This window comes from Rhinoderma darwinii, chromosome 13 (genome assembly GCF_050947455.1).
Source record: "Rhinoderma darwinii isolate aRhiDar2 chromosome 13, aRhiDar2.hap1, whole genome shotgun sequence".
Lineage (NCBI taxonomy): Eukaryota > Metazoa > Chordata > Amphibia > Anura > Rhinodermatidae > Rhinoderma > Rhinoderma darwinii.
The window spans coordinates 69,538,246-69,553,310 of NC_134699.1; the positions used below are offsets into that span (position 1 = coordinate 69,538,246).

Consider the following 15,065-nt stretch of genomic DNA (forward strand, 5'->3'; position numbering starts at 1 on the left):
AAATCAGCCGCGTTTACCCATTACTTCACCAGCCGCCAATTCATGGCACGGTATCTCGTGACATCGTGTAATTTCCAGGTTGAGAAAAGAGTAGGAGCAGGACATATGGCGGCGGGAGGTTCCCTTACATAGGCAGGCATGGACCCCCCCCCCCCCCATTCCCCAAGTTTCAGTGAGCGAAATGAATGGAAAATTTTCACTTCTGTTTGGTAAAATGATGACAAATCTGTGTACATTTACCCACTGAATGGTCCCCCAAACGTCCAACTAATGGGCACAAAGTAGCTCCATGTCTGCTTGGAATGAGGGCTTCATGGAGCAGTCATCTGACCCCTCCTGGTTTTGTTGAATGGGCACCTTCTGAAGCTGCTTGGTGGCACCAAATTTCCCTTTTCGGACAGGTTCCCTTTAACTCAGGAACGTTACCACATTGTTGATTTTAATTTCCAGAGAACTGGTCCTTTAAGAAGGACCAAAAAACACATGATTAGATTTAATTGAGCCGGATCTCCAGGAACTATCCTGACAAAACAGTATGAGCAGGTTTTGGATGAGGTATCAGAATCTGGTGCCAAGCCATCCTCGTTGTGTAGACGCACAGCTCTCCCTGCGAGGTGGACAGAGCGGCAGCTGAGACGATAGACGCCAAGATCTGTATGTACGTACAGCTGGCATGATGAGTCTCTGGTAGACAGCTCGATCCTGATCTCCCCCTGTTTACATCTTCTTCTAAATCCTAATCATTATCACTGAGGATGGTCTACCTTCAGAGGAGGTTAATGGTCCAACCACATGGATGGAGCTTCTCTGCTACCCAAGAAACAAGACTGGTAGGCTTGACCACCATTTTCTACCTGTGCTGATCATGGCTATAACATCAGTTGATGTCAAATGAAAAGTAGCAGATAGGGGGCCAACAATACACCAAGGAAGTGCTAAATTTGCGATCAGGCAGTTCAACCGGCCTCTTCTCACCCATGACAACAATGGGGTCAGGTCAATAGAGCGGATTAGAAGTTTCAATGGCGGACGGCTCTATCCCGATTCTCTCCTGTTTACATCTTTCTCTGTATCTCAGTCATATGTTTACTAAAGAGGCCCAAGTCCTGCATGTTCTGGATAAATCCCCTAAGATTGCAGAGAGTGGTCTATCTTCATAGAAGGTTAATGGTTTTACCACAGAATGGAGCTTCTATGATTCCCAAGAAACTAAAGTTGTAGGGTTGACCACCGGTTGTTGCCTGTGCTGACCTTGGCTATGACATCAGTTGAGGTCAATCGAAAAGTAGCAGATAGGGGGCCAACAATACACCAAAGAAGTGTAAAATGTGCGATCAGGCAGTTCAACAGGCCTCTTCTCACCCATGACAACAATGGGGTCAAGTCAATAGAGAGGATTAGAAGTTTCTTCTCGTGTTTACATCGTTCTCTGTATCTCGTCATAATAATAGGTTAATAGTTTTACCACAGAATGGAGCTTCTATGATACCCAAGAAACGAAAGTTGTAGGGTTGACCACTGGTTTCTGCCTGTGCTGACCTTGGCTATGACATCAGTTGTGGTCCAATAGAGAGTAGCAGATAGGGGGCCAACAATCCACCATGGCAAGGCAAACTGTGGGACCAGGCAGTTCAACAGGCCTCTCCTCACCCATGCCAACAATGGGGTCAAGTCAGAAGAGACGTTTGGGAGTATCTGTCTCTAAGTCTCAATCCTAATCCTTTCCTGTTTACATCCTTCTCGGAATCTCAATTATAATAAGGTCCAAGTCCTGCAGGGTCTTGGTTAATCCCATGAGATTGCAGAGAGTGGTCTACCTTCAGAGAAGGTCAATGGTCTTACCAGATGGGTGCAGCTTCTATAATGCCCAAGAAATAAAAACTGTAGAGTTCATCACCGGTTGTTGCCTGTGCTGACCTTGGCTATGACATCAGCTGAGGTTGAAGCAAATCATATGTAAAGAGTAGCAGACAGAATTGTGGACAGCCAGGAACGACTGTCGTAGGGGCCAACCATCAACCTTAGCAGGGAAAACTGTGGGATAATGCAGTACAACAGGCCTTGGCACTAGCAGGCCTCTCCTGACCACCAGTTGCTGCCTGTGCTGACCTGGCCTATTACATCAGCTGAAGTCAGGACAAGTCATATGGGGAGCGAAGCAGATAGAATGGTTGGCAGGCAGGAGTGATTGTCATAGGGAACAACAATCCACCATAGTAGGGCAAACTGTTCGATCCTATGACTAAAGAACTGGCCGATTGACTGAGTAGGATCGGGCAGTCTTAGTACATCCCTGTTGTGGTGAGACTCCCCATAGATAGGACTAAGCCATTTCAAATCTCTATAACACGGACACTGGGAAAGTTTTTATCCCCAATAATGATGAAGACATGTTCTTGGTATATAAGAGAGAATCCAGCCATACTCATGTAAAGAAATACTCTGTGCTGCTGGGGGACCCTACTATTTCTACCATGTAACACTTGATTACAGACTAAGGGTCTTTGCACCATAAAGGCATGCCATGCGGCTGCTATAGGGCCAATGGATAGAGGGTTGGTTTTGTCCCCATTTTAGTGGAAAAATGGACTCCAGTCATGAGCCTCTTGTTCAGGTGGTTAGGAGTGGTGTGGTGTCAAGCAGCTCCTGAAAGGGGCCTTATTTTTATCTTTGCTGTGAAGCCTCCTGTCCTCTATGTCTGTGACTTCTCATTTGCCTGTTTCCCCCACTTTTTCATAGATACATATGTAAGCCAAGCCTTGTCCTGAGACTAGTCCACTTTTTAATATGTGAGGTTATTGAGCCCGCAGGCTATAATGTGCTGAACTATTATAACATCTTGTGTTCAGATGCTGTCGAGTTTTACATTTTAATTTTCCCAATGCACATATTAAAGCAGTTGGAATAATTGTCTTCTGCTGAGTCTTAATCCCCATAACCCTCAGAGATCCAGCTCACATCGGCAGCATGCATTATAGATGACCAATATAACATTAGCAGCCGGCCTCGCAATATTGAAGTCATTACGACTCAGAATGCAACGCCGTCCATTGTGGTCGAGCTGAGATGACCCACATTGTCTTCTGGATAGATATGATAACATCAAGGCCTGTCGGTGGTCACAAACCTACAACCCTCAATTCCCTTCCTCTAAAATATGGTAGGATTTAGGGTGGTCTACCTTCAGAGGAGGTAAATGGTCCAACCACATCGATGGAGCTTCTCTATTGCCTGAGAAATGAGACTTGTCGGGTTGACCTTCAGTTGCTGCCTGTGCGGACTTTGGCTATGACATCAGGTCAGGGCGTCAGATTTTTAGAGTAGCATGGAGTGAAATGTCATCGTGGCCAACGATCCACCATAGTAGGGCAAACTGTGGGATCAGGCGTACGGTAGAACTTGGCAGGCCTCTCCTCACCCACACCAATAATACGGTCGAGTCCTTTAGAAGTCAGAGTCGTAGTCTTCAGGATAGGGCTCTTTAGCTTCGAACTTCTGTGAGGTACATGACCAATTGGGGACAATTACAACAACTTGAAGGCCGCTAGGAGTAGAGAGACATAAGTGGGGTGGTGGTCGTGGTTCTCCTCCTCATGAAGATGGTTGACATGCCAAACTTCTTCTGGGTCGTTCACCAACGTCTACTTGTCTTTTCCATGGTTGTGGGCCTTCTTATAACATGTCTAAGATGAAGCCTCAGTCTGGTCATTTGTGCTTCAAACGGAACATAGAAATAGTTCATTTTTGGATCCCATTATTCAAAAAGTTACTTTTATTTAAAAAATTGTATCAGTGATTTAGATTTCAATCCGTGGAAGTCTCAGAAAATGATCAGAGACAGGAAAAAAGACTAGGGGTCCCTCACCGCCCCATGTTCAATCACAAGCAGGGTCAGGGGTCAATGGATTAATAGAACAGGTCTCTTCTGAGATGGAAGTGTCATTAATGGTCTCCGCGATGGATCAGGAGGGGAGAGTGAGAATTATTTGCCAACCACATTTATGCTAATACTTGTCAGCCGGCCCGAGTCAAGGTCGACCCGTGTCCTGGTGTATCAGGTCATACTGTCAGGACAACACTGTATATTATCCGGGGACTGCATAACACAGGCCTCCATAGACAGTTCTCTCTTATCTATCTATCCATCTATCTATCTCATATCTATCTATCTATCTATCTCATATCATATCTATCTCATATCTATCTATCTATCTATCTATCTATCCCATATCTATCTATCCCATATCTATCTCATATCTATCTATCTCATATCTATCTATCTATCTATCTATCTATCTATCTATCTCATATCTATCTATCTCATATCTATCTATCGATCTATCTATCTATCTATCTCATATCTATCTATCTATCTCATATCTATCTCATATCTATCTATTTATCTATCTCATATCTATCTATCTATCTATCTATCTATCTATCTATCTATCTATCTATCTATCTATCTATCTATCTCATATCTATCTATCTAATATCTATCTATCTATCTATCTATCTATCTCATATCTATCTATCTAATATCTATCTATCTATCTATCTATCTATCTATCCCATATCTATCTATCTATCTATCCCATATCTATCTATCTATCTATCTATCCCATATCTATCTATCTATCTATCTATCTATCTATCTATCTCATATCTATCTCATATCTATCTCATATCTATCTATCTATCTATCTATCTATCTATCTCATATCTATCTCATATCTATCTATCTATCTATCTATCTCATATCTATCTCATATCTATCTATCTATCTATCTATCTATCTATCTATCTATCTATCTATCTATCACATATCTATCTATCTATCTCTCTCATATCTATCTATCTATCTCTCTCATATCTATCTATCTCTCTCATATCTATCTATCTCTCTCATATCTATCTATCTATCACATATCTATCTATCAATCTATCAATCTATCTATCTATCTCATATCTATCTATCTATCTATCTCATATCTATCTATCTATCTATCTATCTATCTCATATCTATCTATCTATCTATCTATCTATCTAATATCTATCAATCTATCTCATATCTATCTATCTATCTCATATCTATCTATCTATCTATCTATCTATCTCATATCTATCTATCTATCTATCTATCTATCTCTCATATCTATCTATCTATCTATCTTTCTATCTATCATTGTTAATCTCGTCATGTCTTATGTTTTGTAGGTGAAAAATGTCGCAGTTTTATTACGCTCACGCCCGCTGCAGACCGAGGTGAGCTTTTGTATTTTTCTTCACATTTTTGTAGAACATATGATTTTCTAATGTAAATAAATGACTGGAAATGAACGATGAGCAGATCTGGGACCTGGACATAACTGATCCAAGACATCTCCTATGTAATAAATCTCAGCAATAGACATCACATGTCACATACTGCCACTTAGTGGTCATTCCCCAGTATGCAATACTAAATAAATAAGGGGTCCCCTGATCCGGGGGCCACACACCAGCTGTACTTATATAATTATATACCAACTGCTACTCCGATGACTCCACCTAGGTGTAACAGATTGGGGAATTTAATGAAACAGCGAATTGGCGCCAGTTAAGTCTGTAAATTTGCTATTGATGACCTCTGTCAGAGCTGTAAGGGTGACCGCCATTTGGCTGCCACCCAGCTTTCCCAGATAAAGACATACACAGCTGCGTAGAATTTCACCATCTTGACAGAATAGGACGACGTTGGTATTGGCACAAGATATATCTATGTAGGCGGCATGAAGGGGCTCTAAGAAGGTGGTGGTTAAGGTGTCTGATGGGCCCACGCAGATCATAGAAGGGCAACTGCCCGTCCTCATAGTCCAGATATATGCTGAAGCTATTACTGGAGAACCTTGGCAGCAGATGGACATCTTGTCTTATGTCTCTGACCACCCACAACTATCATTTATATCCTCCTGTGGCTATACTGGGGTAAGAAACCCCCATTCTTACAGGTTCCTTATCTGCTGAGCTCTATGTCCATGTCATTAGCCACTCTGTGTCCATCCAGTCATATCTAAGAAGGTTCCCCAAAAGATGTCCCTCTCGTTATCATATTGGACAATATATGTAATTTGTCTGAGATCAGTCCAACATGTGGATCATCAAAGTCCTGACTGTCTTCATCATGGCTCCTCTCAACTGTTGTCTCTGGACTAAGGCTGGGATTGTCTGTAATAAGACAGTGACTGGATCCGTTGTATTACACAGTTCTTTAATGTGACATGTCTTCATGGACAGATCGTCCTTGTGGAGCTGCTGGATCAGATCTGAGACTGGGGGTGACACTTTTCTTTAGATCTCACCCTGGACTCTCTTCTCTAGGTCTTCCATCTCTAAACAGGGCAGTGACTTTCTTCTCTAGGTCTTCCATCTCCAAACAGGGCAGTGACTCTCTATTCTAGGCCTTCCATCTCTAAACAGGGCAGTGACTCTCTACTCTAGGTTTTCCATCTCTAAACAGGGCAGTGACTCTCTATTCTAGGCCTTCCATCTCCAAACAGGGCAGTGACTCTCTATTCTAGGCCTTCCATCTCTAAACAGGGCAGTGACTCTCTACTCTAGGCCTTCCATCTCTAAACAGGGCAGTGACTCTCTACTCTAGGTCTTCCATCTCTAAACAGGGCAGTGACTCTCTATTCTAAGTCTTCCATCTCTAAACAGGGCAGTGACTCTCTTCTCTAAGTCTTCCATCTCCAAACAGGGCAGTGACTCTCTTCTCTAAGTCTTCCATCTCCAAACAGGGCAGTGACTCTCTTCTCTAGGTCTTCCATCTCTAAACAGGGCAGTAACTCTCTTCTCTAGGTCATCCATCTCTAAACAGGGCAGTGACTCTCTTCTCTAGGTCTTCAATCTCTAAACAGGGCAGTGACTTTCTTCTCTAGGTCTTCCATCTCTAAACAGGGCAGTGACTCTCTTCTTTAGGTCTTCCATCTCTAAACAGGGCAGTGAATCTCTACTCTAGGTCTTCCATCTCTAAACGGGCAGTGACTCTCTTCTCTAGGTCTTCCATCGCTAAACAGGGCAGTGACTCTCTATTCTAGGCCTTCCATCTCTAAACAGGGCAGTGAATCTTCTCTAGGTCATCCATCTCTAAACAGGGCAGGGACTCTCTATTCTAGGCCTTCCATCTCTAAACAGGGCAGTGACTCTCTTCTCTAGGTCTTCCATCTCTAAACAGGGCAGTGACTCTCTTCTCTAGGTCTTCCATCTCTAAACAGGGCAGTGACTCTCTTCTCTAGGTCTTCCATCTCTAAACAGGGCAGTGACTCTCTATTCTAGGTCATCCATCTCTAAACAGGGCAGGGACTCTTCTCTAGGTCATCCATCTCTAAACAGGGCAGTGACTCTCTATTCTAGGCCTTCCATCTCTAAACAGGGCAGTGACTCTCTTCTCTAGGTCTTCCATCTCTAAACAGGGCAGTGACTCTTCTCTAGGTCTTCCATCTCTAAACAGGGCAGTGAATCTTCTCTAGGTCATCCATCTCTAAACAGGGCAGGGACTCTCTATTCTAGGCCTTCCATCTCTAAACAGGGCAGTGACTCTCTTCTCTAAATAAATGACTGGAAATGAACGATGAGCAGATCCGGGACCTAGACACAACTGATCCAAGACGTCTCCTATGTAATAAATCTCAGCAATAGACATCACATGTCACATACTGCCACTTAGTGGTCATTCCCCAGTATGTCATACTAAATAAATAAGGGGTCCCCTGAACCGGGGGCCACACACCAGCTGTACTTATATAATTATATACCAACTGCTACTCCGATGACTCCACCTAGGTGTAACAGATTGGGGAATTTAATGAAACAGCGAATTGGCGCCAGTTAAGTCTGTAAATTTGCTATTGATGACCTCTGTCAGAGCTGTAAGGGTGACCGCCATTTGGCTGCCACCCAGCTTTCCCAGATAAAGACATACACAGCTGCGTAGAATTTCACCATCTTGACAGAATAGGACGACGTTGGTATTGGCACAAGATATATCTATGTAGGTGGCATGAAGGGGCTCTAAGAAGGTGGTGGTTAAGGTGTCTGATGGGCCCACGCAGATCATAGAAGGGCAACTGCCCGTCCTCATAGTCCAGATATATGCTGAAGCTATTACTGGAGAACCTTGGCAGCAGATGGACATCTTGTCTTATGTCTCTGACCACCCACAACTATCATTTATATCCTCCTGTGGCTATACTGGGGTAAGAAACCCCCATTCTTACAGGTTCCTTATCTGCTGAGCTCTATGTCCATGTCATTAGCCACTCTGTGTCCATCCAGTCATATCTAAGAAGGTTCCCCAAAAGATGTCCCTCTCGTTATCATATTGGACAATATATGTAATTTGTCTGAGATCAGTCCAACATGTGGATCATCAAAGTCCTGACTGTCTTCATCATGGCTCCTCTCAACTGTTGTCTCTGGACTAAGGCTGGGATTGTCTGTAATAAGACAGTGACTGGATCCGTTGTATTACACAGTTCTTTAATGTGACATGTCTTCATGGACAGATCGTCCTTGTGGAGCTGCTGGATCAGATCTGAGACTGGGGGTGACACTTTTCTTTAGATCTCACCCTGGACTCTCTTCTCTAGGTCTTCCATCTCTAAACAGGGCAGTGACTTTCTTCTCTAGGTCTTCCATCTCCAAACAGGGCAGTGACTCTCTATTCTAGGCCTTCCATCTCTAAGCAGGGCAGTGACTCTCTACTCTAGGTTTTCCATCTCTAAACAGGGCAGTGACTCTCTATTCTAGGCCTTCCATCTCCAAACAGGGCAGTGACTCTCTATTCTAGGCCTTCCATCTCTAAACAGGGCAGTGACTCTCTACTCTAGGCCTTCCATCTCTAAACAGGGCAGTGACTCTCTACTCTAGGTCTTCCATCTCTAAACAGGGCAGTGACTCTCTATTCTAAGTCTTCCATCTCTAAACAGGGCAGTGACTCTCTTCTCTAAGTCTTCCATCTCCAAACAGGGCAGTGACTCTCTTCTCTAAGTCTTCCATCTCCAAACAGGGCAGTGACTCTCTTCTCTAGGTCTTCCATCTCTAAACAGGGCAGTAACTCTCTTCTCTAGGTCATCCATCTCTAAACAGGGCAGTGACTCTCTTCTCTAGGTCTTCAATCTCTAAACAGGGCAGTGACTTTCTTCTCTAGGTCTTCCATCTCTAAACAGGGCAGTGACTCTCTTCTTTAGGTCTTCCATCTCTAAACAGGGCAGTGAATCTCTACTCTAGGTCTTCCATCTCTAAACGGGCAGTGACTCTCTTCTCTAGGTCTTCCATCGCTAAACAGGGCAGTGACTCTCTATTCTAGGCCTTCCATCTCTAAACAGGGCAGTGAATCTTCTCTAGGTCATCCATCTCTAAACAGGGCAGTGACTCTCTATTCTAGGCCTTCCATCTCTAAACAGGGCAGTGACTCTCTATTCTAGGCCTTCCATCTCTAAACAGGGCAGCGACTCTCTTCTCTAGGTCTTCCATCTCTAAACAGGGCAGTGACTCTCTTCTCTAGGTCTTCCATCTCTAAACAGGGCAGTGACTTTCTTCTCTAGGTCTTCCATCTCTAAACAGGGCAGTGACTCTCTTCTCTAGGTCTTCCATCTCTAAACAGGGCAGTGACTCTCTATTCTAGGTCATCCATCTCTAAACAGGGCAGGGACTCTCTTCTCTAGGTCATCCATCTCTAAACAGGGCAGTGACTCTCTATTCTAGGCCTTCCATCTCTAAACAGGGCAGCGACTCTTCTCCAGGTCTTCCATCTCTAAACAGGGCAGTAACTCTCTTCTCTAGGTCATCCATCTCTAAACAGGGCAGTGACTCTCTATTCTAGGCCTTCCATCTCTAAACAGGGCAGTGACTCTCTATTCTAGGCCTTCCATCTCTAAACAGGGCAGTGACTCTCTATTCTAGGCCTTCCATCTCTAAACAGGGCAGTGACTCTCTATTCTAGGCCTTCCATCTCTAAACAGGGCAGTGACTCTCTTCTCTAGGTCATCCATCTCTAAACAGGGCAGTAACTCTCTTCTCTAGGCCTTCCATCTCTAAACAGGGCAGTGACTCTCTTCTCTAGGTCTTCCATCTCTAAACAGGGCAGTGACTCTCTTCTCTAGGTCTTCCATCTCTAAACAGGGCAGTGACTTTCTTCTCTAGGTCTTCCATCTCTAAACAGGGCAGTGACTCTCTTCTCTAGGTCTTCCATCTCTAAACAGGGCAGTAACTCTCTTCTCTAGGCCTTCCATCTCTAAACAGGGCAGTAACTCTCTTCTCTAGGTCTTCCATCTCTAAACAGGGCAGTGACTTTCTTCTCTAGGTCTTCCATCTCTAAACAGGGCAGTGACTCTCTTCTCTAGGTCTTCCATCTCTAAACAGGGCAGTGACTCTCTTCTCTAGGTCTTCCATCTCTAAACAGGGCAGTGACTCTCTTCTCTAGGTCTTCCATCTCTAAACAGGGCAGTGACTTTCTTCTCTAGGTCTTCCATCTCTAAACAGGGCAGTGACTCTCTTCTTTAGGTCTTCCATCTCTAAACAGGGCAGTGACTCTCTACTCTAGGTCTTCCATCTCTAAACAGGGCAGTGACTCTCTTCTCTAGGTCTTCCATCGCTAAACAGGGCAGTGACTCTCTATTCTAGGCCTTCCATCTCTAAACAGGGCAGTGAATCTTCTCTAGGTCATCCATCTCTAAACAGGGCAGGGACTCTCTATTCTAGGCCCTCCATCTCTAAACAGGGCAGTGACTCTCTATTCTAGGCCTTCCATCTCTAAACAGGGCAGCGACTCTTTTCTCTAGGTCTTCCATCTCTAAACAGGGCAGTGACTCTCTTCTCTAGGTCTTCCATCTCTAAGCAGGGCAGTGACTTTCTTCTCTAGGTCTTCCATCTCTAAACAGGGCAGTGACTCTCTTCTCTAGGTCTTCCATCTCTAAACAGGGCAGTGAATCTTCTCTAGGTCATCCATCTCTAAACAGGGCAGGGACTCTCTATTCTAGGCCTTCCATCTCTAAACAGGGCAGTGACTCTCTATTCTAGGCCTTCCATCTCTAAACAGGGCAGCGACTCTCTTCTTTAGGTCTTCCATCTCTAAACAGGGCAGTGAATCTCTACTCTAGGTCTTCCATCTCTAAACGGGCAGTGACTCTCTTCTCTAGGTCTTCCATCGCTAAACAGGGCAGTGACTCTCTATTCTAGGCCTTCCATCTCTAAACAGGGCAGTGAATCTTCTCTAGGTCATCCATCTCTAAACAGGGCAGTGACTCTCTATTCTAGGCCTTCCATCTCTAAACAGGGCAGTGACTCTCTATTCTAGGCCTTCCATCTCTAAACAGGGCAGCGACTCTCTTCTCTAGGTCTTCCATCTCTAAACAGGGCAGTGACTCTCTTCTCTAGGTCTTCCATCTCTAAACAGGGCAGTGACTTTCTTCTCTAGGTCTTCCATCTCTAAACAGGGCAGTGACTCTCTTCTCTAGGTCTTCCATCTCTAAACAGGGCAGTGACTCTCTATTCTAGGTCATCCATCTCTAAACAGGGCAGGGACTCTCTTCTCTAGGTCATCCATCTCTAAACAGGGCAGTGACTCTCTATTCTAGGCCTTCCATCTCTAAACAGGGCAGCGACTCTTCTCCAGGTCTTCCATCTCTAAACAGGGCAGTAACTCTCTTCTCTAGGTCATCCATCTCTAAACAGGGCAGTGACTCTCTATTCTAGGCCTTCCATCTCTAAACAGGGCAGTGACTCTCTATTCTAGGCCTTCCATCTCTAAACAGGGCAGTGACTCTCTATTCTAGGCCTTCCATCTCTAAACAGGGCAGTGACTCTCTATTCTAGGCCTTCCATCTCTAAACAGGGCAGTGACTCTCTTCTCTAGGTCATCCATCTCTAAACAGGGCAGTAACTCTCTTCTCTAGGCCTTCCATCTCTAAACAGGGCAGTGACTCTCTTCTCTAGGTCTTCCATCTCTAAACAGGGCAGTGACTCTCTTCTCTAGGTCTTCCATCTCTAAACAGGGCAGTGACTTTCTTCTCTAGGTCTTCCATCTCTAAACAGGGCAGTGACTCTCTTCTCTAGGTCTTCCATCTCTAAACAGGGCAGTAACTCTCTTCTCTAGGCCTTCCATCTCTAAACAGGGCAGTAACTCTCTTCTCTAGGTCTTCCATCTCTAAACAGGGCAGTGACTTTCTTCTCTAGGTCTTCCATCTCTAAACAGGGCAGTGACTCTCTTCTCTAGGTCTTCCATCTCTAAACAGGGCAGTGACTCTCTTCTCTAGGTCTTCCATCTCTAAACAGGGCAGTGACTCTCTTCTCTAGGTCTTCCATCTCTAAACAGGGCAGTGACTTTCTTCTCTAGGTCTTCCATCTCTAAACAGGGCAGTGACTCTCTTCTTTAGGTCTTCCATCTCTAAACAGGGCAGTGACTCTCTACTCTAGGTCTTCCATCTCTAAACAGGGCAGTGACTCTCTTCTCTAGGTCTTCCATCGCTAAACAGGGCAGTGACTCTCTATTCTAGGCCTTCCATCTCTAAACAGGGCAGTGAATCTTCTCTAGGTCATCCATCTCTAAACAGGGCAGGGACTCTCTATTCTAGGCCCTCCATCTCTAAACAGGGCAGTGACTCTCTATTCTAGGCCTTCCATCTCTAAACAGGGCAGCGACTCTTTTCTCTAGGTCTTCCATCTCTAAACAGGGCAGTGACTCTCTTCTCTAGGTCTTCCATCTCTAAGCAGGGCAGTGACTTTCTTCTCTAGGTCTTCCATCTCTAAACAGGGCAGTGACTCTCTTCTCTAGGTCTTCCATCTCTAAACAGGGCAGTGAATCTTCTCTAGGTCATCCATCTCTAAACAGGGCAGGGACTCTCTATTCTAGGCCTTCCATCTCTAAACAGGGCAGTGACTCTCTATTCTAGGCCTTCCATCTCTAAACAGGGCAGCGACTCTCTTCTCTAGGTCTTCCATCTCTAAACAGGGCAGTGACTCTCTTCTCTAGGTCTTCCATCTCTAAACAGGGCAGTGAATCTTCTCTAGGTCATCCATCTCTAAACAGGGCAGTGAATCTTCTCTAGGTCATCCATCTCTAAACAGGGCAGGGACTCTCTATTCTAGGCCTTCCATCTCTAAACAGGGCAGTGACTCTCTATTCTAGGCCTTCCATCTCTAAACAGGGCAGCGACTCTCTTCTCTAGGTCTTCCATCTCTAAACAGAGCAGTGACTCTCTTCTCTAGGTCTTCCATTTCTTAACAGGGCAGTGACTCTCTATTCTAGGTCTTCCATCTCTAAACAGGGCAGTGACTCTCTTCTCTAGGTCTTCCATCTCTAAACACGGCAGTGACTCTCTTCTCTAGGCCTTCCATCTCTAAACAGGGCAGTGACTCTTCTCTAGGTCTTCCATCTCTAAACACGGCAGTGACTCTCTTCTCTAGGTCTTCCATTTCTAAACAGGGCAGTGACTCTCTTTGATAAATCTGTTTCTTTTTCTAATGCGGTTTCCATGCTCTCCTGCAGACTGGGCTCTCATTTTAGTCTTCTCTCTCAATGATGTTGCTGACCTGCTGTGAACTCTCAGGTGCTCTTCCAGCTCAGTAGACCTGAGGGTCGTCTTTGGTGGTGGACGCTCATAAATCCGCTCTCAACAGGTATAAATTCCTCCAGATCCTTTCAGCCGGTGTGATATTTAGGTGTCAACTTGCGAAGGTTGGTTACAGGGCGATTACTCTGCAAACCGTTATCAAAGTGGGTGTGGTTTAATTTAGGTGGGCGTGTCTAAATGAGTAGGTGTCCTGAATAATACCACTGTAGAGGGCCTTACTAATACCCCCGTATGTGCACTATGTACCTAGACAAACAAGTAAGATGACACCTCTGATGTGGAGGTAATAAATACATTCCCTGGTGGCTTAGTGTAGTCGAGGGGTTAAGAATAACATTCCTGGTGGTCTAGAGGAGTGAACGGAATAATGGTCCCATCTAGCGTATTAAAGGGGTTAATGGTGGTTTAAGTTTATTGAGGAAGGAGAGAACAGGTGGTCTAGTGTATTAAGGGGGTTAATGGTCCTGGTGGGCCTTCACTATTATAGGAGGGCCTGGGGAGGTGAGTAAACCACTGCTGGACGCCAGGTATTAACACTTCCACCACCAGGGACGCAGCCATTAACCCCTCCATTACCCTAGACCAGCAGGGACGCAGCCATTAACCCATTTACTTCTTTAGCAACAAGGAAACTGTTAATAACCCCTTCACTACCCATGATTAACAAGAAAGTAGCCATTAACCCCTTCACTACCCTAGAACTTTAGGAAAGTAGCCATTAACCCCTACACTGCCCTACAGCACCCTGAAAGCAGGCATTAACCCCTTCAATATCCTAGAGCACCAGGAAAGCAAGAATGAACCTCTTCACGACACTAGAGCACCAGGAAAGAAGGCATTAAAGAGGCTCTGTCACCAGATTATAATCTCCTACATAATCTGATCGGCGCTGTAATGTAGACGACAGTGGATTTTATTTTGAAAAACGATCATTTTTAAACAAGTTATGAGCAATTTTTAGATTTATGCTAATTCGTTTCTTAATAGTAAACTGGGCGTGTTTTTACTTTTTACCAAGTGGGCGTTGTACAGAAGAGTGTATGACGCTGACCAACCAGTGACCAATCAGCGACCAATCAGTGACCAATCAGTGACCAATCGGTGACCAGTGACCAATCAGCGACCAATCAGTGACCAATCAGTGACCAATCGGTGACCAGTGACCAATCAGCGACCAATCAGCGTCATACACTTCTCATCGTTCCAGCCCGTTTCTTTCACTGCACACAAGCTCTTCAGACCCTGGAGCACCAGAGTTGTTACTATTATCTATTTACCTGTATGTAGGCTTCATTCATGCAGTGTGTGGCGGTATAAGGACACACCAAATTACCAGGATCCACTCTCCCATATGGATTTCCTCGGGGAATGATTTCCTTTTCCATTGTGCTGGGGTCCATATCTAGTTTTGATTAAAAAAAATAAGTACAGATTGGCAAATCTTGGACATG

General features: G+C 44.7%; 1 protein-coding gene across 1 annotated transcript in view; it reads left to right on the forward strand.

Annotated features, from left to right (window-relative positions):
- The window catches only part of LOC142666771 (germ cell-specific gene 1-like protein), a 73,355-nt gene that overhangs the window by 39,457 nt on the left and 18,833 nt on the right, over positions 1-15,065 (forward strand). The window contains exon 2 of the mRNA XM_075846953.1: positions 5,219-5,266. Within this exon, the coding sequence (XP_075703068.1) occupies positions 5,219-5,266 (48 nt within the window). The remainder of the gene's footprint in view (positions 1-5,218; positions 5,267-15,065) is intronic.